This window comes from Melospiza georgiana, chromosome 10, assembly GCF_028018845.1.
Source record: "Melospiza georgiana isolate bMelGeo1 chromosome 10, bMelGeo1.pri, whole genome shotgun sequence".
NCBI lineage: Eukaryota > Metazoa > Chordata > Aves > Passeriformes > Passerellidae > Melospiza > Melospiza georgiana.
Window position 1 is genome coordinate 11,726,794 of NC_080439.1, and position 17,895 is coordinate 11,744,688.

At 55.2% G+C, this 17,895-nt stretch overlaps 4 protein-coding genes across 4 annotated transcripts; all 4 read left to right on the forward strand.

The window, feature by feature from the left end:
- Window positions 1-273: 273 nt before the first annotated feature.
- LOC131087379 (phospholipase A and acyltransferase 1-like) lies at window positions 274-2,241 on the forward strand. Its single transcript, XM_058031002.1, has 4 exons — window positions 274-429; window positions 870-1,080; window positions 1,274-1,542; window positions 1,925-2,241. Exons 2-4 carry the CDS (start codon window positions 963-965, stop codon window positions 2,045-2,047), a joined length of 510 nt encoding a protein of 169 aa, XP_057886985.1. The 5' UTR covers window positions 274-429; window positions 870-962; the 3' UTR covers window positions 2,048-2,241.
- Window positions 2,242-4,927: 2,686 nt separating this feature from the next.
- Window positions 4,928-9,669, forward strand: LOC131087381 (phospholipase A and acyltransferase 1-like). The gene is made up of 4 exons (XM_058031004.1): window positions 4,928-4,952; window positions 5,393-5,597; window positions 5,783-6,048; window positions 9,601-9,669. The coding sequence occupies exons 2-4, from the start codon at window positions 5,486-5,488 to the stop codon at window positions 9,667-9,669; spliced, it is 447 nt and encodes a 148-aa protein (XP_057886987.1). The 5' UTR covers window positions 4,928-4,952; window positions 5,393-5,485.
- Window positions 9,670-9,693: 24 nt separating this feature from the next.
- LOC131087380 (phospholipase A and acyltransferase 1-like) lies at window positions 9,694-10,747 on the forward strand. The gene is made up of 3 exons (XM_058031003.1): window positions 9,694-9,805; window positions 9,991-10,259; window positions 10,640-10,747. The coding sequence occupies exons 1-3, from the start codon at window positions 9,694-9,696 to the stop codon at window positions 10,745-10,747; spliced, it is 489 nt and encodes a 162-aa protein (XP_057886986.1).
- A 2,541-nt stretch (window positions 10,748-13,288) lies between these two features.
- LOC131087537 (phospholipase A and acyltransferase 1-like) lies at window positions 13,289-15,799 on the forward strand. Its single transcript, XM_058031279.1, has 4 exons — window positions 13,289-13,328; window positions 13,769-13,979; window positions 14,175-14,443; window positions 14,836-15,799. Exons 2-4 carry the CDS (start codon window positions 13,862-13,864, stop codon window positions 15,004-15,006), a joined length of 558 nt encoding a protein of 185 aa, XP_057887262.1. The 5' UTR covers window positions 13,289-13,328; window positions 13,769-13,861; the 3' UTR covers window positions 15,007-15,799.
- Window positions 15,800-17,895: the final 2,096 nt, after the last annotated feature.

Here is a 17,895-nt window from a genome sequence, read left to right on the forward strand (position 1 = left end):
ACGGTGAAGAGGTAGAACGGCAGCACCCCATTTTTCTCCCGAAAGGTTTCGGCCGAGGGGTGCTCGCTCACTCACCGCTCGGCCGAGCGGGACCGGAGCCACCCCGCGGCTGGAGGGGCTCGAGGAGCTGCGGAAGGCTCCGGGAAAGTGGCAATGGCGCGTCCTCCTCGGGGACAGGATCGGAATTTCCACTAAACCAGTGGTTTTCCAAACAATCTCGGGAGCGGAACGTCCGGATGGGAGGGACGGTGGGCGGGAGAAGGCGGGGGAGGTGGGACGGGACGAGATGGAAGAGGAGACGGATGGGGTAGCTCTCGGTCAGCGTCGCCCGTGAGCCCGACAGGATCGGAGCAAGCGCCATCTTCATCCTATTTATAGCGGGAGCAGCAGGCCGGGAGAGAGCACGGCAGCAGCGGGAAAGGCGTCGGGGTGAGCGAGGCTCGGGGGATGCGAGCGGGCGTTCCCAGCAGGACGCGGCCCCTGCAGGCTCTGCCGGGCGGCCGCAGGTGCCGCAGGGCCCGGGCCCGGCCGGGCAGCGCGGGCAGCCCCGGGGAGCCGCGTCCCGGCAGCGGAGCGGGCCCGGCCCGGCGCCGGCGGAGCCCCGAGCGGAGCGCGGCCGGGAGGGGAGCGCGGGCACGGCGGGCGGGCGGGCGGGGGCAGCCGGGCACGGCGGCAGCAGCCGGACGCCCGCCCGGCCCGGCCCGGCCCCGGGCGGATGCGCTGCCTGCGAGCGGCGCCCTTCGCTGCCTCGCCCTGCGCCGGCGGGCGGCAGCGGCCCCGAGCCGGCTCCGGCCCGGCCCGGCCCCGCTCCGGCAGCCGCTGCCCTCGGCGCCCGCCGCTGACACCCTCCGTGCCTGCGCTCCCGCCAGCTGCCCCTGCACAGCCCTCGCCTGCCCGCTGCGCTCTGCCCTGCGCTCAGCCAGCCCGGCTGCGCCTGAACCGCCTCACTGCGCCAGCCCGGGATGGCAGAAGGCAGGAGCGACCCCCAGCCCGGAGACCTGATCGAGATCGACCGGCCAGGTTACCAGCACTGGGCCCTCTACGTTGGGGACGGATATGTCATCAACGTCACACCTGTAGGTAAGGCTTGTGCTGCCTGGCAAGGTGCAGAGTGGGTGTTGAGATGCCCCAGGAGCCCTGTCTCCCTCCATGTGCTGCTGCTGGTAGACTCTGTGTGTGTAGATGACCTGTCCAGCAGCAGAGGAAACCCATCTGAGGTTGTAGAGAGGCCAGAGACGATCTGCCTGCCTTATGTCTTCACTGACTTCCCCAGATGAAGGAGCCCCATCTCTGTTGGTGAGCACCACATCTGTATTCACCAAAAAGGCCAAGGTGAAGAAGCAGCTCCTCAAGGTGGTGGTGGAAAATCATAAATGGCGTGTCAACAACAAGTATGACCGCACCCGCACTCCTTTCCCTGTGAAGGAGATCATCCAGCGTGCTGAGCAATGGATTGACAGGGAGGTGCCATATGATGTGCTTACCAGCAACTGTGAGCACTTTGTGACCATGCTGCGCTACGGAGAAGGAGTCTCAGACCAGGTGAGTGCCAGGGGTGAGCCCTGGGTGCCTCCCAGAGCAGCTCCTGGCTGCTGGCTGTGAGCCGGGCACTGGGACACAGCCTGCAGCCCGCAGGGCACAGCCCAGTGCCAGGCGTGGGCTCCAAAGCAGCGCTGCCTCCCCAGAGCCCCTGGCCCTGCAGGGTCCCTGTGCTCTGGCTGCACCCTGGCAGTGCCCTCTCCCTGAGTGCCACCTCCTGGGGGGACAAACTTGGCTGCTGCCCCTTCTGATAATGAGGCACGTGCCTCTCACTGATTTATTTACCCTGAATATCCCTGCCTTTTCTCCATTGTCATGCTGGGTGGGGAGTAAAACATAAGTGCTCCTCGTATTTCCAACGTGTGTTTTACTTTCCCTTTTATAGGTCACAAAAGTAGTAATTGGTACTACAGCAGCTGTAGGAGGTATCCTTCTTGCTGGCCTTGCCACTGCTGTTGTGAAGGGCTTGTTTGGGGACTCATCCAAGAGAGAGAGAAAGTACTACTGATGGGCTGTCAGGAAGAGCTCAGAGCAAGGCAGGGGGATCTCCTGGCCATAGCATTCACTGATCAGCTTTTGCTGCACCTGCCATCAAGGCTTCCTAGCAACTCTGCCACCTTTGCTGTAATCATTAAATAATATTAATATGACAATAAATAATTAATATTTAATAAAATAAATTGTCAGAAATACAAATTTTGATTACCCGAAAATCTTCTTTTATCTAACTTTGCATCCAAGTTCAACTGTTCAGCCTTGGTTTTTCCTGCTATATCTTTAAGAAATAAAAAGTCAGGATTGGCACCATTTAAAGTGACCTCTGGCAGCACTAGCCTGGTTGCCATTTCTACTTTTAGTTCATTTCATTTTATTTCATTTTTGTGGTAGTCTGGGCGCATTTGCACTGGTGCAGGCTTTTCATCCCTATTCATCAGTTGGTTCCTGTAGGCTTTTTTTGTATATCTGTGATTTTAACCTCAACTTTCCAGAAAAGTCAAAAAAGTACTGCTGGGAGTTTTCCAGCTGGGGGTCCAAGTAGGTGGGAAAGCCCTGGCTGCAATGTCTGCAAAGGAGCAGGCAGGGCATGTGCATTGTCTTGAGTCTGCACTTGTGCTGCTTAAACTGAGAAACTCCTGGGAGGTCAGAGGGAAGGTCAGGTCTTATAAGCTGTACCCTTCAGAGTTCTACAGGAGTGCTCTGGTTTTGGCATGATGGTGTTTTGCATGGTTTTTCCCTGCCTGGAAAGAGTTTGCAAATGTACTGAGCCACACCATTTCCTTGTCACAAAGCTGCTGTGTGCATGGTCTTGGAAGAAAACTCTTCAGGCTAAGTGTGCTTGATTGTCCTTTACCTGGAGCATCTGCCTTGAGTGTTTGGAAGCAGGTGAGCTGCATCCCACCTGTGAGACACAGAGTCTGTGCTGCTTTTGTTACAGGCAACTGCCTGGCCTGCAGGGACAGATGAGAGCAGAAGAGCCGTGTGTGAGAGCCTGGCTGGTTTTGTCTGCTCTGAACAGATTGTCCAGGTTTAACCCCAGCCAGCAGCAAAGCACCAGGCAGCCCCTTGCTCACTCACTGCCCTGGCATCCACATCAGGGAGGGAATCCAAAGAGTACAAAACCTGTGGCTTGAGAAAAAGGCGGTTTAGTAGGTAAACCAAAAGATTTGAATGCACCAAAGCAAAACAAGGAATCAATTCATTGCTCTTTTAAACAGTAGTTTTTCAGTGTTTGAAGTAGCCAAGGCAAAGTATCCAGTTGTATTTTGTACTGCCCTTTGTTATTACATCTGAACAAAGTTCTTAGTTTTAACACAGGAAAACACATTACAATCAAACTGTAAGGGAAACTCCTTTCTGGATTCCTGGAAATGGAATTGAAACTTCTGTCATGGCTAAGCTATTGAGGTGGTTATACAGAACTTCTGAACTTTTCTGCTCTCAGAGCATTCTCTCTGCACACGCTGACAAGTGAGCACCGTGTGAGGGCAGCACATGGACCTCTCACATCTCTACTTCATCCTACAATAAAGAGAACTGGCATTATTTTATCTGGGGAATTGTCTTGCTGTTTGTGAAAGCTGCAACATTTCCCAAACTGCAGAAGTTTTCAGTTGTACTGGGCATCTCTTTGCAGTCAGGGTGATGTTGTTCATTGTGGGCTGCCTGTTCTTGGAGCCTGGTGGGTGCATTGACAGGATTTGGTGGAACACTGCCCAAACCATAAGGTGAGAGTGTGAGGAGAAGCAGCAAAATCCATCAGTTTCTACACTCTGCGCTTCTGAGCATTTCTAGGAAATGCTTGCAAGACCTGAGACCTGCTCAAGTTGCCATGGAACAGAGTCAAGCATGTTCTTTTCCCAACCACTGAGAGAACAGTCCTGTGCTGTGGGGCAAACCCAGCACAAGCACAGTATGTCCCTGAAAAGAATGGAATTTGTAGGACATTAAACAATCTGAATCTAGTGCAAATCAGAGGATCAAAACCTGGGCTGATTCAGTACAAGACAGGGAATCCCCAGCATTGTGCAGCCCTGAGCCTGTCTCAAGGGCCTCACCTAGTCCTCTTCATTCTGTTTGTGGGTGCGGTAATGTAAATCTAATCCATCAAGTTGGTGCTATAAAGTTTTTTGTGTTTACACCAGGCGGTGGCATTGGCCATTTACATCCTCTCTGGGTTTGGTATTGGTTAACTGGTACACAAGCCAGAATTTAAACAGAGGTCGCTGTTTTACAAGATGATACCCTGCCACATGTATGGGAGCAGTGTCATGTGGAAGGGGCTAACAGTGGGCTTGTTAGCTAAAGGAGCGAGAAGAAGCTGAGAAGTAAGAAGAAGCTGATAAAGAGCTTTCTCTAAGGCTGTAACCAAAGAAATTGAGAGAAGAAAGGTAAGAGTACTTTGCAGCTAGACAAAGCATTTTTAGAAAGTTAGGTGAAGTCACTATAACTTTTCACTAATAGCACAGTATTGACTTATTGTAGCTAATAGTTAAGGTAGAAGAAAAGTAAACAATTAAAAAATGTATAAAAGATCAGCCATGTTCACTAATAAAGTTGCTAACTGAGACAACTTGTAGTCTCTCCTTTGTGTCGTGACCGCCTCGACTGCGACAGTGTCAGGGTTGCTGCCTGCTATGGAACACAAGCATCCCTTGAGGGCAGGGGCATCTGGCAAAGAGGGGGTGCCCCAACTTCCGTGGTGGAAGGACCAGATTTTTCATCCAGCGGTGGTTTTGGCAACAACCTCGAGAGCAGAGCCTGGAGCAGGCGGCGGGTGTGCCCCGAGGGACTGGATCAGGGGCAAAGCCGGCAGTGAGCCCGGCAGGTAACGCCCAAGCGCCCTGTGCTCCCTATTTATAGCGGCTAGAGGGGACTTTGAGCCCGGCCGCGGCAGCAGCGGGACAGGTGCTGAGGTGAGCGGGGCTCGGGGGATGCGAGCGGGCGTTCCCAGCAGGACGCGGCCCCTGCAGGCTCTGCCGGGCGGCCGCAGGTGCCGCAGGGCCCGGGCCCGGCCGGGCAGCGCGGGCAGCCCCGGGGAGCCGCGTCCCGGCAGCGGAGCGGGCCCGGCCCGGCGCCGGCGGAGCCCCGAGCGGAGCGCGGCCGGGAGGGGAGCGCGGGCACGGCGGGCGGGCGGGCGGGGGCAGCCGGGCACGGCGGCAGCAGCCGGACGCCCGCCCGGCCCGGCCCGGCCCCGGGCGGATGCGCTGCCTGCGAGCGGCGCCCTTCGCTGCCTCGCCCTGCGCCGGCGGGCGGCAGCGGCCCCGAGCCGGCTCCGGCCCGGCCCGGCCCCGCTCCGGCAGCCGCTGCCCTCGGCGCCCGCCGCTGACACCCTCCGTGCCTGCGCTCCCGCCAGCTGCCCCTGCACAGCCCTCGCCTGCCCGCTGCGCTCTGCCCTGCGCTCAGCCAGCCCGGCTGCGCCTGAACCGCCTCACTGCGCCAGCCCGCCATGGGACAGGACAATTGCAAACCCCAGCCCGGAGACCTGATCGAGATCGACCGGCCGCTTTACCAGCACTGGGCCCTCTACGTGGGAGATGGATATGTCATCCATGTGACAGGTAAGGCTTGTTTTGCCTGGCAAGGTGCGGAGTGAGTGTTGAGATGCCCCAGGAGCCCTGTCTCCCTCCCTGGGCCCCTGTGTGTGTAGCTGTTCTTTCCAGGAGCAGTCAGAAACCCATGTGAGGTCCTGGAGGGGCCAGAGAGGGCCTGCCTGACTGCCTTACCTGCTCCTTGGCTTCCGCAGATGAAGCCTCATCCATTTTGCTTAGCAGCTCTTCAATACATGCCACAAGAGCCAAGGTGAAGAAGGAGGTCCTGAAGGATGTGGTGGGAAATCATAGATGGCGTGTCAACAACAAGTATGACCGCTCCCGCACTCCTTTCCCAGTGGAGGAGATCATCCGGCGTGCCGAGCTATGCATTGACAGGGAGGTGCCATACAATGTGCTTAACAGCAACTGTGAGCACTTTGTGACCATGCTGCGCTACGGAGAAGGAGTCTCAGACCAGGTGAGTGCCAGGGGTGAGCCCTGGGTGCCTCCCAGAGCAGCTCCTGGCTGCTGGCTGTGAGCCGGGCACTGGGACACAGCCTGCAGCCTGCAGGGCACAGCCCAGTGCCAGGCGTGGGCTCCAAAGCAGCGCTGCCTCCCCAGAGCCCCTGGCCCTGCAGGGTCCCTGTGCTCTGGCTGCACCCTGGCAGTGCCCTCTCCCTGAGTGCCACCTCCTGGGGGGACAAACCTGGCTGCTGCCCCTTCTGATAATGAGGCACATGCCTTTCAGTGATTTATTTACCTTGAATATCCCTGCCTTTTCTGCACTATCATCTTAGAGCCTTGTAAATATAAATGCCCCTCCTTTTTCCAGCCTGTGTTTTGTTTTCTCCTTTGTAGGTCAGTAAAGCAGCTACTGGTAGTGCTGCAGCAGCAGTAGGAAGTATCGTTCTTGCTGGAGCTGCTCTTGTTGGGATGGCATTGTCTGAGAGCACATCCAGGAGATAGTGCCACTGGTGGGCTCTCAGGCAGAGCTCAGACACGGTCAGTCAGAGTCCCTGGCCACAGCAGTCACCGGCCAGCTTTTACAACACCTCCCATCAAGGCTTCCTTGCAATCCTGCCACCCTTGCTGTAAACAGTAAGCAATCCTTAATAAAATGTCTGCAATACAAAATTGTATTGCCCTAAAATCCTCTTTTATCTGAATATTGTTTTGTGTGCAAGTTCAGCAGTCCAGCCTTGCTTCTCCCTGATATCCCATTGAGAAACAGTCAGTGATCTACAGGCATGCTCTGATTTTGGTATGATGGAGTTCTACTCACTTTTTCCCTGGCTACAAAGTGTACATTTCCCAGGGTCTTCTGACTTTCTTTGGGAGCAGCAGACCGCCCAGAGTGGGGAGGTTTGACAGGAAAACCAGTGGGGTCTCCCTCAGCTGTTTATTCCACTGTGCCATTGAAGTTTTCTCCCATCATCCTGTAAGTGCAGTGGTTACTGGCATTGGACCTGAATAAGCATGCCAGGGGATTTTTTATCGTCCCTTCCAACCCAACCCATTCTATGATTCTGCTCTTTCCGTTTCCAAAAAACCACTGAGGCTTAAAGAATTGTGAGGGCAGCAAGGGGACTTTGCCTGCCAGAGCTGGGGAAAAGTCACTTCAGTGACCAAATGTTGATTCCAATGCATTCACAGTCCCAGCACCAGATCAATCTTTCTCCAGCCAGTAGGAAGGCAAAGCCAGGGTCCCTGCAGTGCTGGGGCTGAGGGATGTGCAGAATGAGCTGTGCAGAACCTGCGCTTCATCTCCCAATGCACTGAGCCACACCATTCCTTGTCACAAAGCTGATGTGTGCATGGTCTTGGAAGAAAACTCTTCAGGCTAAGTGTGCTTGATTGTCCTTTACCTGGAGCATCTGCCTGGAGTGTTTGGAAGCAGGTGAGCTGCATCCCACCTGTGAGACACAGAGTCTGTGCTGCTTTTGTTATGGCAACTGCCTGGCCTGCAGGGACAGGTGAGAGCTGAAGAGCCGTGTGTGAGAGCCTGGCTGGTTTTGTCTGCTCTGAACAGATTGTCCAGGTTTAACCCCAGCCAGCTGCAAAGCACTGGGTGCCACTCGCTCAGTCACTTCCCTGGCAGCCCCATCAGGGAGGGAATCAGAAGAGTTGCTGTGAAAAACTTGTGGCTTGAGAAAAAGATGGTTTAGTAGGTACCCAAAGGTTCTCCATTAGAGGAACGCAAAGGAAGGAATTAATTCACTGCTTTTCTAAGCTGGGGTTTTACCACTGTCAAAATAACAAAGTTGATCTTTCTTTTTATTTTTGTTCAATATGACATCTGAGTAATACATTGGCTTTAATACAGGACAACACATCATAATGAAACTGAAAATGAAATTAGTTTTTCAATTCCTGGAAATGCAATTGAAACTTCTTTCATGGGCAAACTATTTATGTTATACAGTAACCTGAGTAGCCTTTCTGCCCTCAGTGCATTTTCTCTGCACACCCTGACAAGTGAGCACCATGTGAGGGCAGCATAGGAAGCTCTCACATCTCTACTTCACCCTGGAAGGCGAGAGAGTTGCAGTGTGAACTGGCATTAGTTAGTCTGGGGAATTGTATTGTTCTTCTTGAAAGCTGCAAGATTTCCCAAACTGCAGAAGTTTGTAGTTGTACTGGGCATCTCTTTGCAGTCAGGGTGATGTTGTTCATTATGGGCTGCCTTTCCTTGGAGCCTGGTGGGTGCATTGACAGGATTTGGTGGAACACTGCCCAAACCATAAGGTGAGAGTGTGAGGAGGAGCAGCAGAATCCATCACTTGCTGCATTTTGAACGTTTGTAAAATCTATTGGCAAGCCCCAAGTCCTGCGTTTGCCATGGAATAGAATCAAGGCTGTTCTTTTCCGCAGACTGGAGAGAAATATTCTTGGTTGTGATCAGGGGCAGGGGCACAGCCTGTCTCTAAACAGAAGGGCTTTTGTAGACATTTCAAGCATCTGAATATGCTGCACATCAGAGCATGAAAACCTGGGCTGATTCAGTGCAGGCCGGGGAAGCCCCAGCCTTGTTCACCCTGGTCCCATTGTCTGTGTTTGTGGGGGGGTTAACATAAATCTAATCCATCAGCTTTTTGCTGCAAAGTCTTTGGTGTTTACCTGAGGCCATTTGGGATCCCTCTGCAGCGTGCCCTGCCATTTTTGGTTGCAGCTGATAGACTGGTACCCAAGGCAGGTTTAATCATGATCCAGTGGTTGTTGTTCTGCAGGAAAATGCATCCAGCAGAGTGACAGAGTGCAGAGTCAGGGCTGTCCCATCACTGGAGGATGGGAGGATGGGAGGATGGGAGGATGGGAGGATGACTTAGGGATAAAGTCATCCCCAGTCTCCCCATAATGAGGTGGTGGCCCCACTTCCTCGATACCAAGATGACATTTTCAACTGGACGGCTATATTTGGCACTACACTAGGGAGTGGAGCCCTCCTGCAGCACGGGATGGGTGGTACCAGACGTGCAGCTACGGGGCCAAGAAGGGCAGTGACCGCCCAGCGATTGCGCAATTGTCCCATATTTATAGACGGAGTAGCGGTCCGGGATCCCGGCCGCGGCAGCAGCGGGACAGGTGCAGAGGTGAGCGGGGCTCGGGGGATGCGAGCGGGCGTTCCCAGCAGGACGCGGCCCCTGCAGGCTCTGCCGGGCGGCCGCAGGTGCCGCAGGGCCCGGGCCCGGCCGGGCAGCGCGGGCAGCCCCGGGGAGCCGCGTCCCGGCAGCGGAGCGGGCCCGGCCCGGCGCCGGCGGAGCCCCGAGCGGAGCGCGGCCGGGAGGGGAGCGCGGGCACGGCGGGCGGGCGGGCGGGGGCAGCCGGGCACGGCGGCAGCAGCCGGACGCCCGCCCGGCCCGGCCCGGCCCCGGGCGGATGCGCTGCCTGCGAGCGGCGCCCTTCGCTGCCTCGCCCTGCGCCGGCGGGCGGCAGCGGCCCCGAGCCGGCTCCGGCCCGGCCCGGCCCCGCTCCGGCAGCCGCTGCCCTCGGCGCCCGCCGCTGACACCCTCCGTGCCTGCGCTCCCGCCAGCTGCCCCTGCACAGCCCTCGCCTGCCCGCTGCGCTCTGCCCTGCGCTCAGCCAGCCCGGCTGCGCCTGAACCGCCTCACTGCGCCAGCCCGCCATGGGACAGGACAATTGCAAACCCCAGCCCGGAGACCTGATCGAGATCGACCGGCCGCTTTACCAGCACTGGGCCCTCTACGTGGGGGATGGATATGTCATTCATCTGACAGGTAAGGCTTGTTCTGCCTGGCAAGGTGCGGAGTGAGTGTTGAGATGCCCCAGGAGCCCTGTCTCCCTCCCTGGGCCCCTGTATGTGTAGTAGTCCTTTCCAGGAGCAGTCAGAAACCCATGTGAGGTCCTGGAGGGGCCAGAGAGGGCTTGCCTGACTGCCTTACCTGCTCCTTGGCTTATGCAGATGAAGGAGCCTCGTCCATTTCGCTCAGCAGCTCTTCAATACGTGCCACAAGAGCCAAGGTGAAGAAGCAGCTCCTGAAGGATGTGGTGAAAAATCATAAGTGGCGTGTAAACAACAAGTATGACCGGTACCGCACTGCTTTTCCTGTGGAGGAGATCATCCAGCGTGCCGAGGAATGGATCGGCAAGGAGGTGCCATACAATGTGCTTAACAGCAACTGTGAGCACTTTGTGACCGAGCTCCGCTATGGAGAAGGAGTCTCTCGCCAGGTGAGTGCCAGGGGTGAGCCCTGGGTGCCTCCCAGAGCAGCTCCTGGCTGCTGGCTGTGAGCCGGGCACTGGGACACAGCCTGCAGCCTGCAGGGCACAGCCCAGTGCCAGGCGTGGGCTCCAAAGCAGCGCTGCCTCCCCAGAGCCCCTGGCCCTGCAGGGTCCCTGTGCTCTGGCTGCACCCTGGCAGTGCCCTCTCCCTGAGTGCCACCTCCTGGGGGGACAAACCTGGCTGCTGCCCCTTCTGATAATGAGGCACATGGCTGTTAATGATTTATTTACCCTGAATATCCCTGCCTGTTCTAGATTATCATGCTAGTGGTTTTTAAATATAAATGTCCCTCATGTTTCCAGCCTGTATTTTGCTTTTTCTTTCATAGGTTGAAAAAGCAGCTGCTGGGGGTCTTGCAGCAGCAGTAGGAAGTGTCGTTCTTGCTGGTGCAGCTCTTGTTGGGATGGCATTGTCCGAGGGCGCATCCAGGAGATAGTGCCACTGATGGGCTCTCAGGCAGAGCTCAGACACGGTCAGTCAGAGTCCCTGGCCACAGCAGTCACTGATCAGCTTTTGCTGTAGCTGCCTTCAAAGCTTCCTATCAACCCTGCCACCCTTGCTGTAAACATTAAACAATCCTTAATAAAATGTCTGCAATACAAAATTATATTTTCCCTAAAATCCTCTTTTATCTGAATTTAGTTTTGTGTGCAAGTTCAGCAGTCCAGCCTTGCTTCTCCCTGATATCCCATTGAGAAACAAAGTCAGTGATTTAAAGACATGCTCTAAATGTGGCATGATGGAGTTCTACTCACTTTTTCCCTGGCTACAAAAGAGTACTTTTCCCAGGCTCTTCTGACTGTCTTTGGGAGCAGCAGAATCCCCAGAGTGGGGAGGGTTGAAAGGAAAACCCAGTGGGGTCTCTCTCAGCTGTTTATTCCACTGTGCCATTGAAGTTTCCTCCCATTACCTTGTAAGTGCAGTGGTTGCTGGCATTGGACCTGAATAAGCATGCCAGGGGATTTTTATAGTCCCTTCCAATCCAGTCCATTCTAGGATTCTGCTCTTTCAGTTTCCAAAAAAACACTGAGGTGCTTAAAGAATTGTGAGGGCAGCAAGGGGACTTTGCCTGCCAGAGCTGGGGCAAGGTCATTCAGAGACCAAATTTTGATGCCAAAACGTTCATAAGTCTTCTAAAGCACCAGATCAATCTTTCCCCAGCCAGCAGGAAGGCAAAGCCAGGGTCCCTGCAGTGCTGGGGCTGAGGGATGTGCAGAATGAGCTGTGCAGAACCTGCGCTTCATCTCCCAATGCACTGAGCCACACCATTCCTTGTCACAAAGCTGCTGTGTGCATGGTCTTGGAAGCAAACTCTTCAGGCTAAGTGTGCTTGATTGTCCTTTACCTGGAGCATCTGCCTTGAGTGTTTGGAAGCAGGTGAGCTGCATCCCACCTGTGAGACACAGAGTCTGTGCTGCTTTTGTTACAGGCAACTGCCTGGCCTGCAGGGACAGGTGAGAGCAGAAGAGCCGTGTGTGAGAGCCTGGCTGGTTTTGTCTGCTCTGAACAGATTGTCAAGGTTAACCCCAGCCAGCAGCAAAGCACCAGGCAGCCCCATCAGGGAGGGAATCCGAAGAGATGAAGTGAAAAAGTTGTGGCTTGAGAAAAAGATGGTTTAGTAGGTTAACCAAAAGCTCTCCATTAGAGGACTGCAAAGGAATTAATTAATTCACTGCTTTTCCAAACAACAGTTTTACCATGCTCAAAATAACCAAGTCAAGCATTCTTTTTTTTTTTTTTTCTGCCCTTCAGTATGACTTCTGAGTAAAGACATTGGCTTCAATTCAGGAGAACACATCATAATGAAACCAAAAATGAAGTTTGTTTTTTAATTCCTGGAAATGGTATTTCATGGGCAAACTATTTAGATTATACGGTAACCTGGGAAAGCTTTCTGCCCTCAGAGCATTCTCTCTGCACACCCTGACAAGGGAGAGCTGTGTGAGGGCAGCATACGAACCTCTCGCGGCTCTACTTCATCCTGGAATACAAAAGAACTGGCATTATTTTATCTGGGGAATGGTATTGTTCTTCTTGAAAGCTGCAGCATTTCACAGAATGAAGACGTTTGCAGATGTACCATGCTTGTCTTTGCAGTCAGGGCAATGCTGCTTATTATGGGATTAAGGGCTGCCTTTCCTTGGAGCCTGGTGAACGCATTGACAGGATTTGGTGAAATACTACCTGAAGGATTTGGTGAGAGTGTGAGGAGAAGCAGCAGATTCCATCACTTCCTGCATTTTGAGCCTTTGTAGGAGCTGTTGGCCAGGCCCAAGATCCGCAGTTGCCATGGAATAGTCCAGGCTGTTTTTTTCCCAAGACTGGAGAGAAATGACCTTGGTTGTGGGCAGGGGCAGGAGCAGAGCCTTTCCCTAAACAGGAGGGCATTTGTAGAGATTTCAAGCATGTGACTGTGGTGCACATCAGAGGATGAAAACCTGGGCTGATTCAGTGCAAGCCACAGAAGCCCCAGTATTGTGCAACCTGGTCCCCTTGTCTGTGTGTGTGTGGGGGGGTGCTTAACATAAATCTAATCCATCAGCTTTTTGCTGCAAAATCTTTGGTGTTTACCTGAGGCCATTTGGGATCCCTCTGAAGCATGCTCTGCCATTTTTGGTTGCAGCTGATAGACTGGTATCCAAGGCAGGTTTTAATCATGATCCCGTGGTTGTTGTTCTGCAGGAAACCACATCCAGCAGAGTGACAGAGTGCAGGGTCAGGGCTGTCCCATCACTGGATGGAAGGATAACTTAGGGATAGAGCCAACCCATAATGAGGTGGGGGCCACACTTCCTCAGTACCAAGATGACATTTTCAAATGGACGGCTGTATTTGGCACTACACTAGGGAGAGGAGCCTTGCCGCTGCACGGGATGGGTGGTGCCAGACGTGCAGCTGCGGGGCCAGGAAGGGCAGTGACCTCAGAGCGATAAGGCAATTTCCTCTAAAAAAACCTATTTTTACTGGGAGTAGCGGTCCGGAAGCGCGGCCGCGGCAGCAGCGGGACAGGTGCTGAGGTGAGCGGGGCTCGGGGGATGCGAGCGGGCGTTCCCAGCAGGACGCGGCCCCTGCAGGCTCTGCCGGGCGGCCGCAGGTGCCGCAGGGCCCGGGCCCGGCCGGACAGCGCGGGCAGCCCCGGGGAGCCGCGTCCCGGCAGCGGAGCGGGCCCGGCCCGGCGCCGGCGGAGCCCCGAGCGGAGCGCGGCCGGGAGGGGAGCGCGGGCACGGCGGGCGGGCGGGCGGGGGCAGCCGGGCACGGCGGCAGCAGCCGGACGCCCGCCCGGCCCGGCCCGGCCCCGGGCGGATGCGCTGCCTGCGAGCGGCGCCCTTCGCTGCCTCGCCCTGCGCCGGCGGGCGGCAGCGGCCCCGAGCCGGCTCCGGCCCGGCCCGGCCCCGCTCCGGCAGCCGCTGCCCTCGGCGCCCGCCGCTGACACCCTCCGTGCCTGCGCTCCCGCCAGCTGCCCCTGCACAGCCCTCGCCTGCCCGCTGCGCTCTGCCCTGCGCTCAGCCAGCCCGGCTGCGCCTGCACCGCCTCACTGCGCCAGCCCGCCATGGGACAGAAGAATTGCAAACCCCAGCCCGGGGACCTGATCGAGATATTCCGACCATTTTACCAGCACTGGGCCCTCTACGTGGGAGATGGATATGTCATCCACCTCACATCTGTAGGTAAGGCTGTTGCAGCCTGGCGAGGTGCAAAATGGGTGTTGGGATGCCCCAGGAGCCCTGTCTCTCTCCATGGGCTATGGATGGTGGAGTCTGTGTGTAGCTGTCTTTTCCAGGAGCAGAGGAAACCCATGTGAGGTCCTGGAGGGGCCAGCGTCGGTCTGCCTGACTGCTTTATATCCCCCTTTGCTTCCGCAGATGACGAATCCTCATCCCTTTGGCTTAGCAGCTCTTCAATAGGTGCCACAACAGCCAAGGTGAAGAAGCAGCGCTTGAAGGAAGTGGTGGGAAAAAACAGATGGCGTGTCAACAACAAGTATGACCGCAGACGCACTCCTCGGCCCGTGAAGGAGATCATCCATGATGCTGAGCAATGGATTGACAGGGAGGTGCCATATAATGCGCTTACTGACAACTGTGAGCACTTTGTGACCGAGCTCCGCTATGGAAAAGGAGTCTCTCGCCAGGTGAGTGCCAGGGGTGAGCCCTGGGTGCCTCCCAGAGCAGCTCCTGGGTGCTGGCTGTGAGCCGGGCACTGGGACACAGCCTGCAGCCTGCAGGGCACAGCCCAGTGCCAGGCGTGGGCTCCAAAGCAGCGCTGCCTCCCCAGAGCCCCTGGCCCTGCAGGGTCCCTGTGCTCTGGCTGCACCCTGGCAGTGCCCTCTCCCTGAGTGCCACCTCCTGGGGGGACAAACCTGGCTGCTGCCCCTTCTGATAATGGGGCACATGGCTCCTGCTGATTTATTAACCCCCATTTTCCCTGCCTTTTCTATATTATCATTTTGAGGGGGTCAGTGTTGGTGTGTAAATATAAGTGGTCATGATGTTTCCAGCCTGTGTTTTGCTTTCCCTTTTATAGGCCAGAAAAGCAGCTTTTGGTGGTGTTGCAACTCTAGGATTGGCTCCCCTTGCAATTATTTTTCCTGTTGTTGGTGCTATTACTGCTGTTGGTGCTGCTGCTGTTGCTGGTGTTTCTGGTGTTGTTCGGATGGCGTTTTCCGGGGCCAAATCCGAGCGGTCATACCACTGATGGGCTGCCAGGAAGAGCTCAGAGCAAGGCAGGGAGAGCTCCTGGCCACAGTGGTCACAGCTCAGCTTTTGCTACACACTCCATTGTCGCTATGGGACACGAAATAAAACGACGCGTACACACAACTCTCCAAGGTAAAAAAGAGGATGTTTAATTTCTGACTCCGACTTTTATAAATTTCCAAAAGTGACATTCCAATGACACTGGACAAACCAACAGTCTGTCAAATTTCTCCTCCTCCATGAAAGAATGCAGATTAATAAGTTATTGGCAAAAAGTGCTAGACAAAGTTCATTACAAGAAGGTAAATATCAGAAGGCTTAGAAAAACTACAAAAAACAGGGCAAAACACCATCAAGGCTTCTTAGCAACTATGCCACCCTTGCTGTAAACATTAAATAAGCCTTCATAAAATGCCTGAAATCTGCACTCATATTTCCCTGAAATTCTTATTTATCTATTTGAGTATAGCTTTGTTTGCAAGTTTAAAAATTCAGCCTTGTTTCTCCCTGCCATCCCAGTAAGGGATAGCAATTCCAGATTGTCACCATTCAAGGTGATCCTCAGCAGCTCAAGCCTGCTTGGACCATGAGTTTTTATTTTATTGTGTGTGATGGTTTTTGTGGTAATCTGGGAGAAATTGCAAGCAAGTTATCCATTCCTTCCCCATCCCACACACCTCCCCTCGAGTGCTTTGCTGAGCGCTGCTGCAGACTTTTCTTCCTGATTTGATCATCTAGCTCATCGAGGCTCATTTTGTGTATCACTGCAATAAAAAGGACTGCTGAGGTTTTACCGGCTGAATCTTGGTGTGTTTGCGTTCTGGTACAAAAGATAGAAGTCTGCTAAAATGACGGGGACCTTCCTGGAAGAGAAAGAAGACCCCTCCTCCACGGGATTATGACTTCGAAAGTACGGGACTGGCAGGCAGAAATAAGGGAAGATGGATCAGTTTTTCACTAGAAAAATTTCAACCCAGCGCGGTCAAGAGCTCCACCCGCGGAGCCGCAACCCGCGGGGCGCCGCTGTCCCTGCGGGGCGGCTGTGCCGGGGCTGCGGGGCCGGGGGAGCCGCGGGGAACCCGCGAGGGAGCGGCAGCGGCGGCACGGGCGGGGAGCGGAACAGCGACACAGCGGCACAGCGGCACAGCGACACAGCGACACAGCGACTCAGCGACACAGCGAGTAGCCGCCGCCACAGCGCGGGACGGCACACGGACACCGACACCGACACAGGGCGGGAGGGCACACAGTCACCGACACACCGAGCAGCCACTGCCACAGGGCGGGACGGCACACAGACACCGACAAAGGGTGGGGCCGGCACAGAGACCCTGACACCCACACAGGGTGGGACTGGTACACCGAACAGCCACCGCCACAGCGCGGTGCTGAACCGCACACAGACACCGACACACAGACACTGACACACAGACACCGGCACACGTACACCGACACACGGACACACGGACACCGACACACGGACACCGGCACACAGACACCGGCACACGGACACAGACACAGCGGGGCCGGCTCACGGCGCAGCCCAGTCCCGGCACAGAGCGCAGCCCTGCCCGCGGCACCGCAACACGGCTCCGATTCCCCCGAGCGCAGGACAGCTCCAACAGCTACTAAACTGCCAAACCCCCATTCCCCTCCCCAAACCACTCTGTTGATGTGCCAGGTACATCAGCCCCTTCCCTTACAGGGCTCATTCACCCGCCATCCATCTCCACGCAGTCACCCTCTCCTACTCCCAGGGTCTTCACCATGACAATGGGAAAAGTTCCCCTAGAAGCCTAAACCCGTAAGAGTGGGAAAGCCCTGGCTGCCAGGTCTGCAAAAGGTCAGGCAGGGAATGTGCCGTGTAGTGAAACCTTAGGCAGCTTGTGCTGCCCAAACTGAGCAGCTCCTGGGAGCGGGGGAGATGGGAAGCAAGGGCAGGTCTTAAAGGCTGTATCCATCCGTGTTTTACAGGGGCATTCTGATTTTGGGGCGATGGTGTTTTGCTCAGTTTTTCCCTGCCTGCAAAGCGTTCCTTTCCCTGGCTCATCTGACTCTTAGGCAGCAGCAGCAGAGCCCCAGTGTGGGGAGGTCTGACAGAAAAAACCCAGGTCTTTCTCTCAATCAGCTTTTCTTCGACTGTGCCTTCAGACTTTCCCACTTCACCACCGTATGTGCAGTGATTGTTGACCTTGGACCAGAACAAGCCTGCCAGGTGATTTTTATGATCCCTTTTCAACCCATATTCATCTCCTTCCAGTATTCTGCTCTTTGAGCTGCCAAAACACTGAGGTGATTAAAGAATTAATAAGGCATCAAGGTGACATTGACCCTCAGAGTTGTGGGCATTGTCACTGTAGTGACCAGATGTTTATTCCAAAGTGTTCATAATCATTCTAAAGCACCAGATCAATCTTCCCCCAGCCAACAGGAAGGCAAAGCCAGGGTCCCTGCAGTGCTGGGGCTGAGGGATGTGCAGAATGAGCTGTGCAGCACCTGTGCTTCATCTCCCAATGCACTGAGCCACAGCATTTCCTTGTCACAAAGCTGCTGCGTGCATGGTCTTGGAAGAAAATTCTTCAGGCTAAGTGTGCTTGATTGTCCTTTACCTGGAGCATCTGCCTTGAGTGTTTGGAAGCAGGTGAGCTGCATCCCACCTGTGAGACACAGAGTCTGTGCTGCTTTTGTTATGGCAACTGCCTGGCCTGCAGGGACAGGTGAGAGCTGAAGAGCCGTGTGTGAGAGCCTGGCTGGTTTGGTGTGCTCCGAACAGATTGTCCAGGTTTAATCCCAGCCAGCTGCAAAGCACTGGGTGCCACTCGCTCAGTCACTTCCCTGGCAGCCCCATCAGGGAGGGAATCAGAAGAGTTGCTGTGAAAAAATTGTG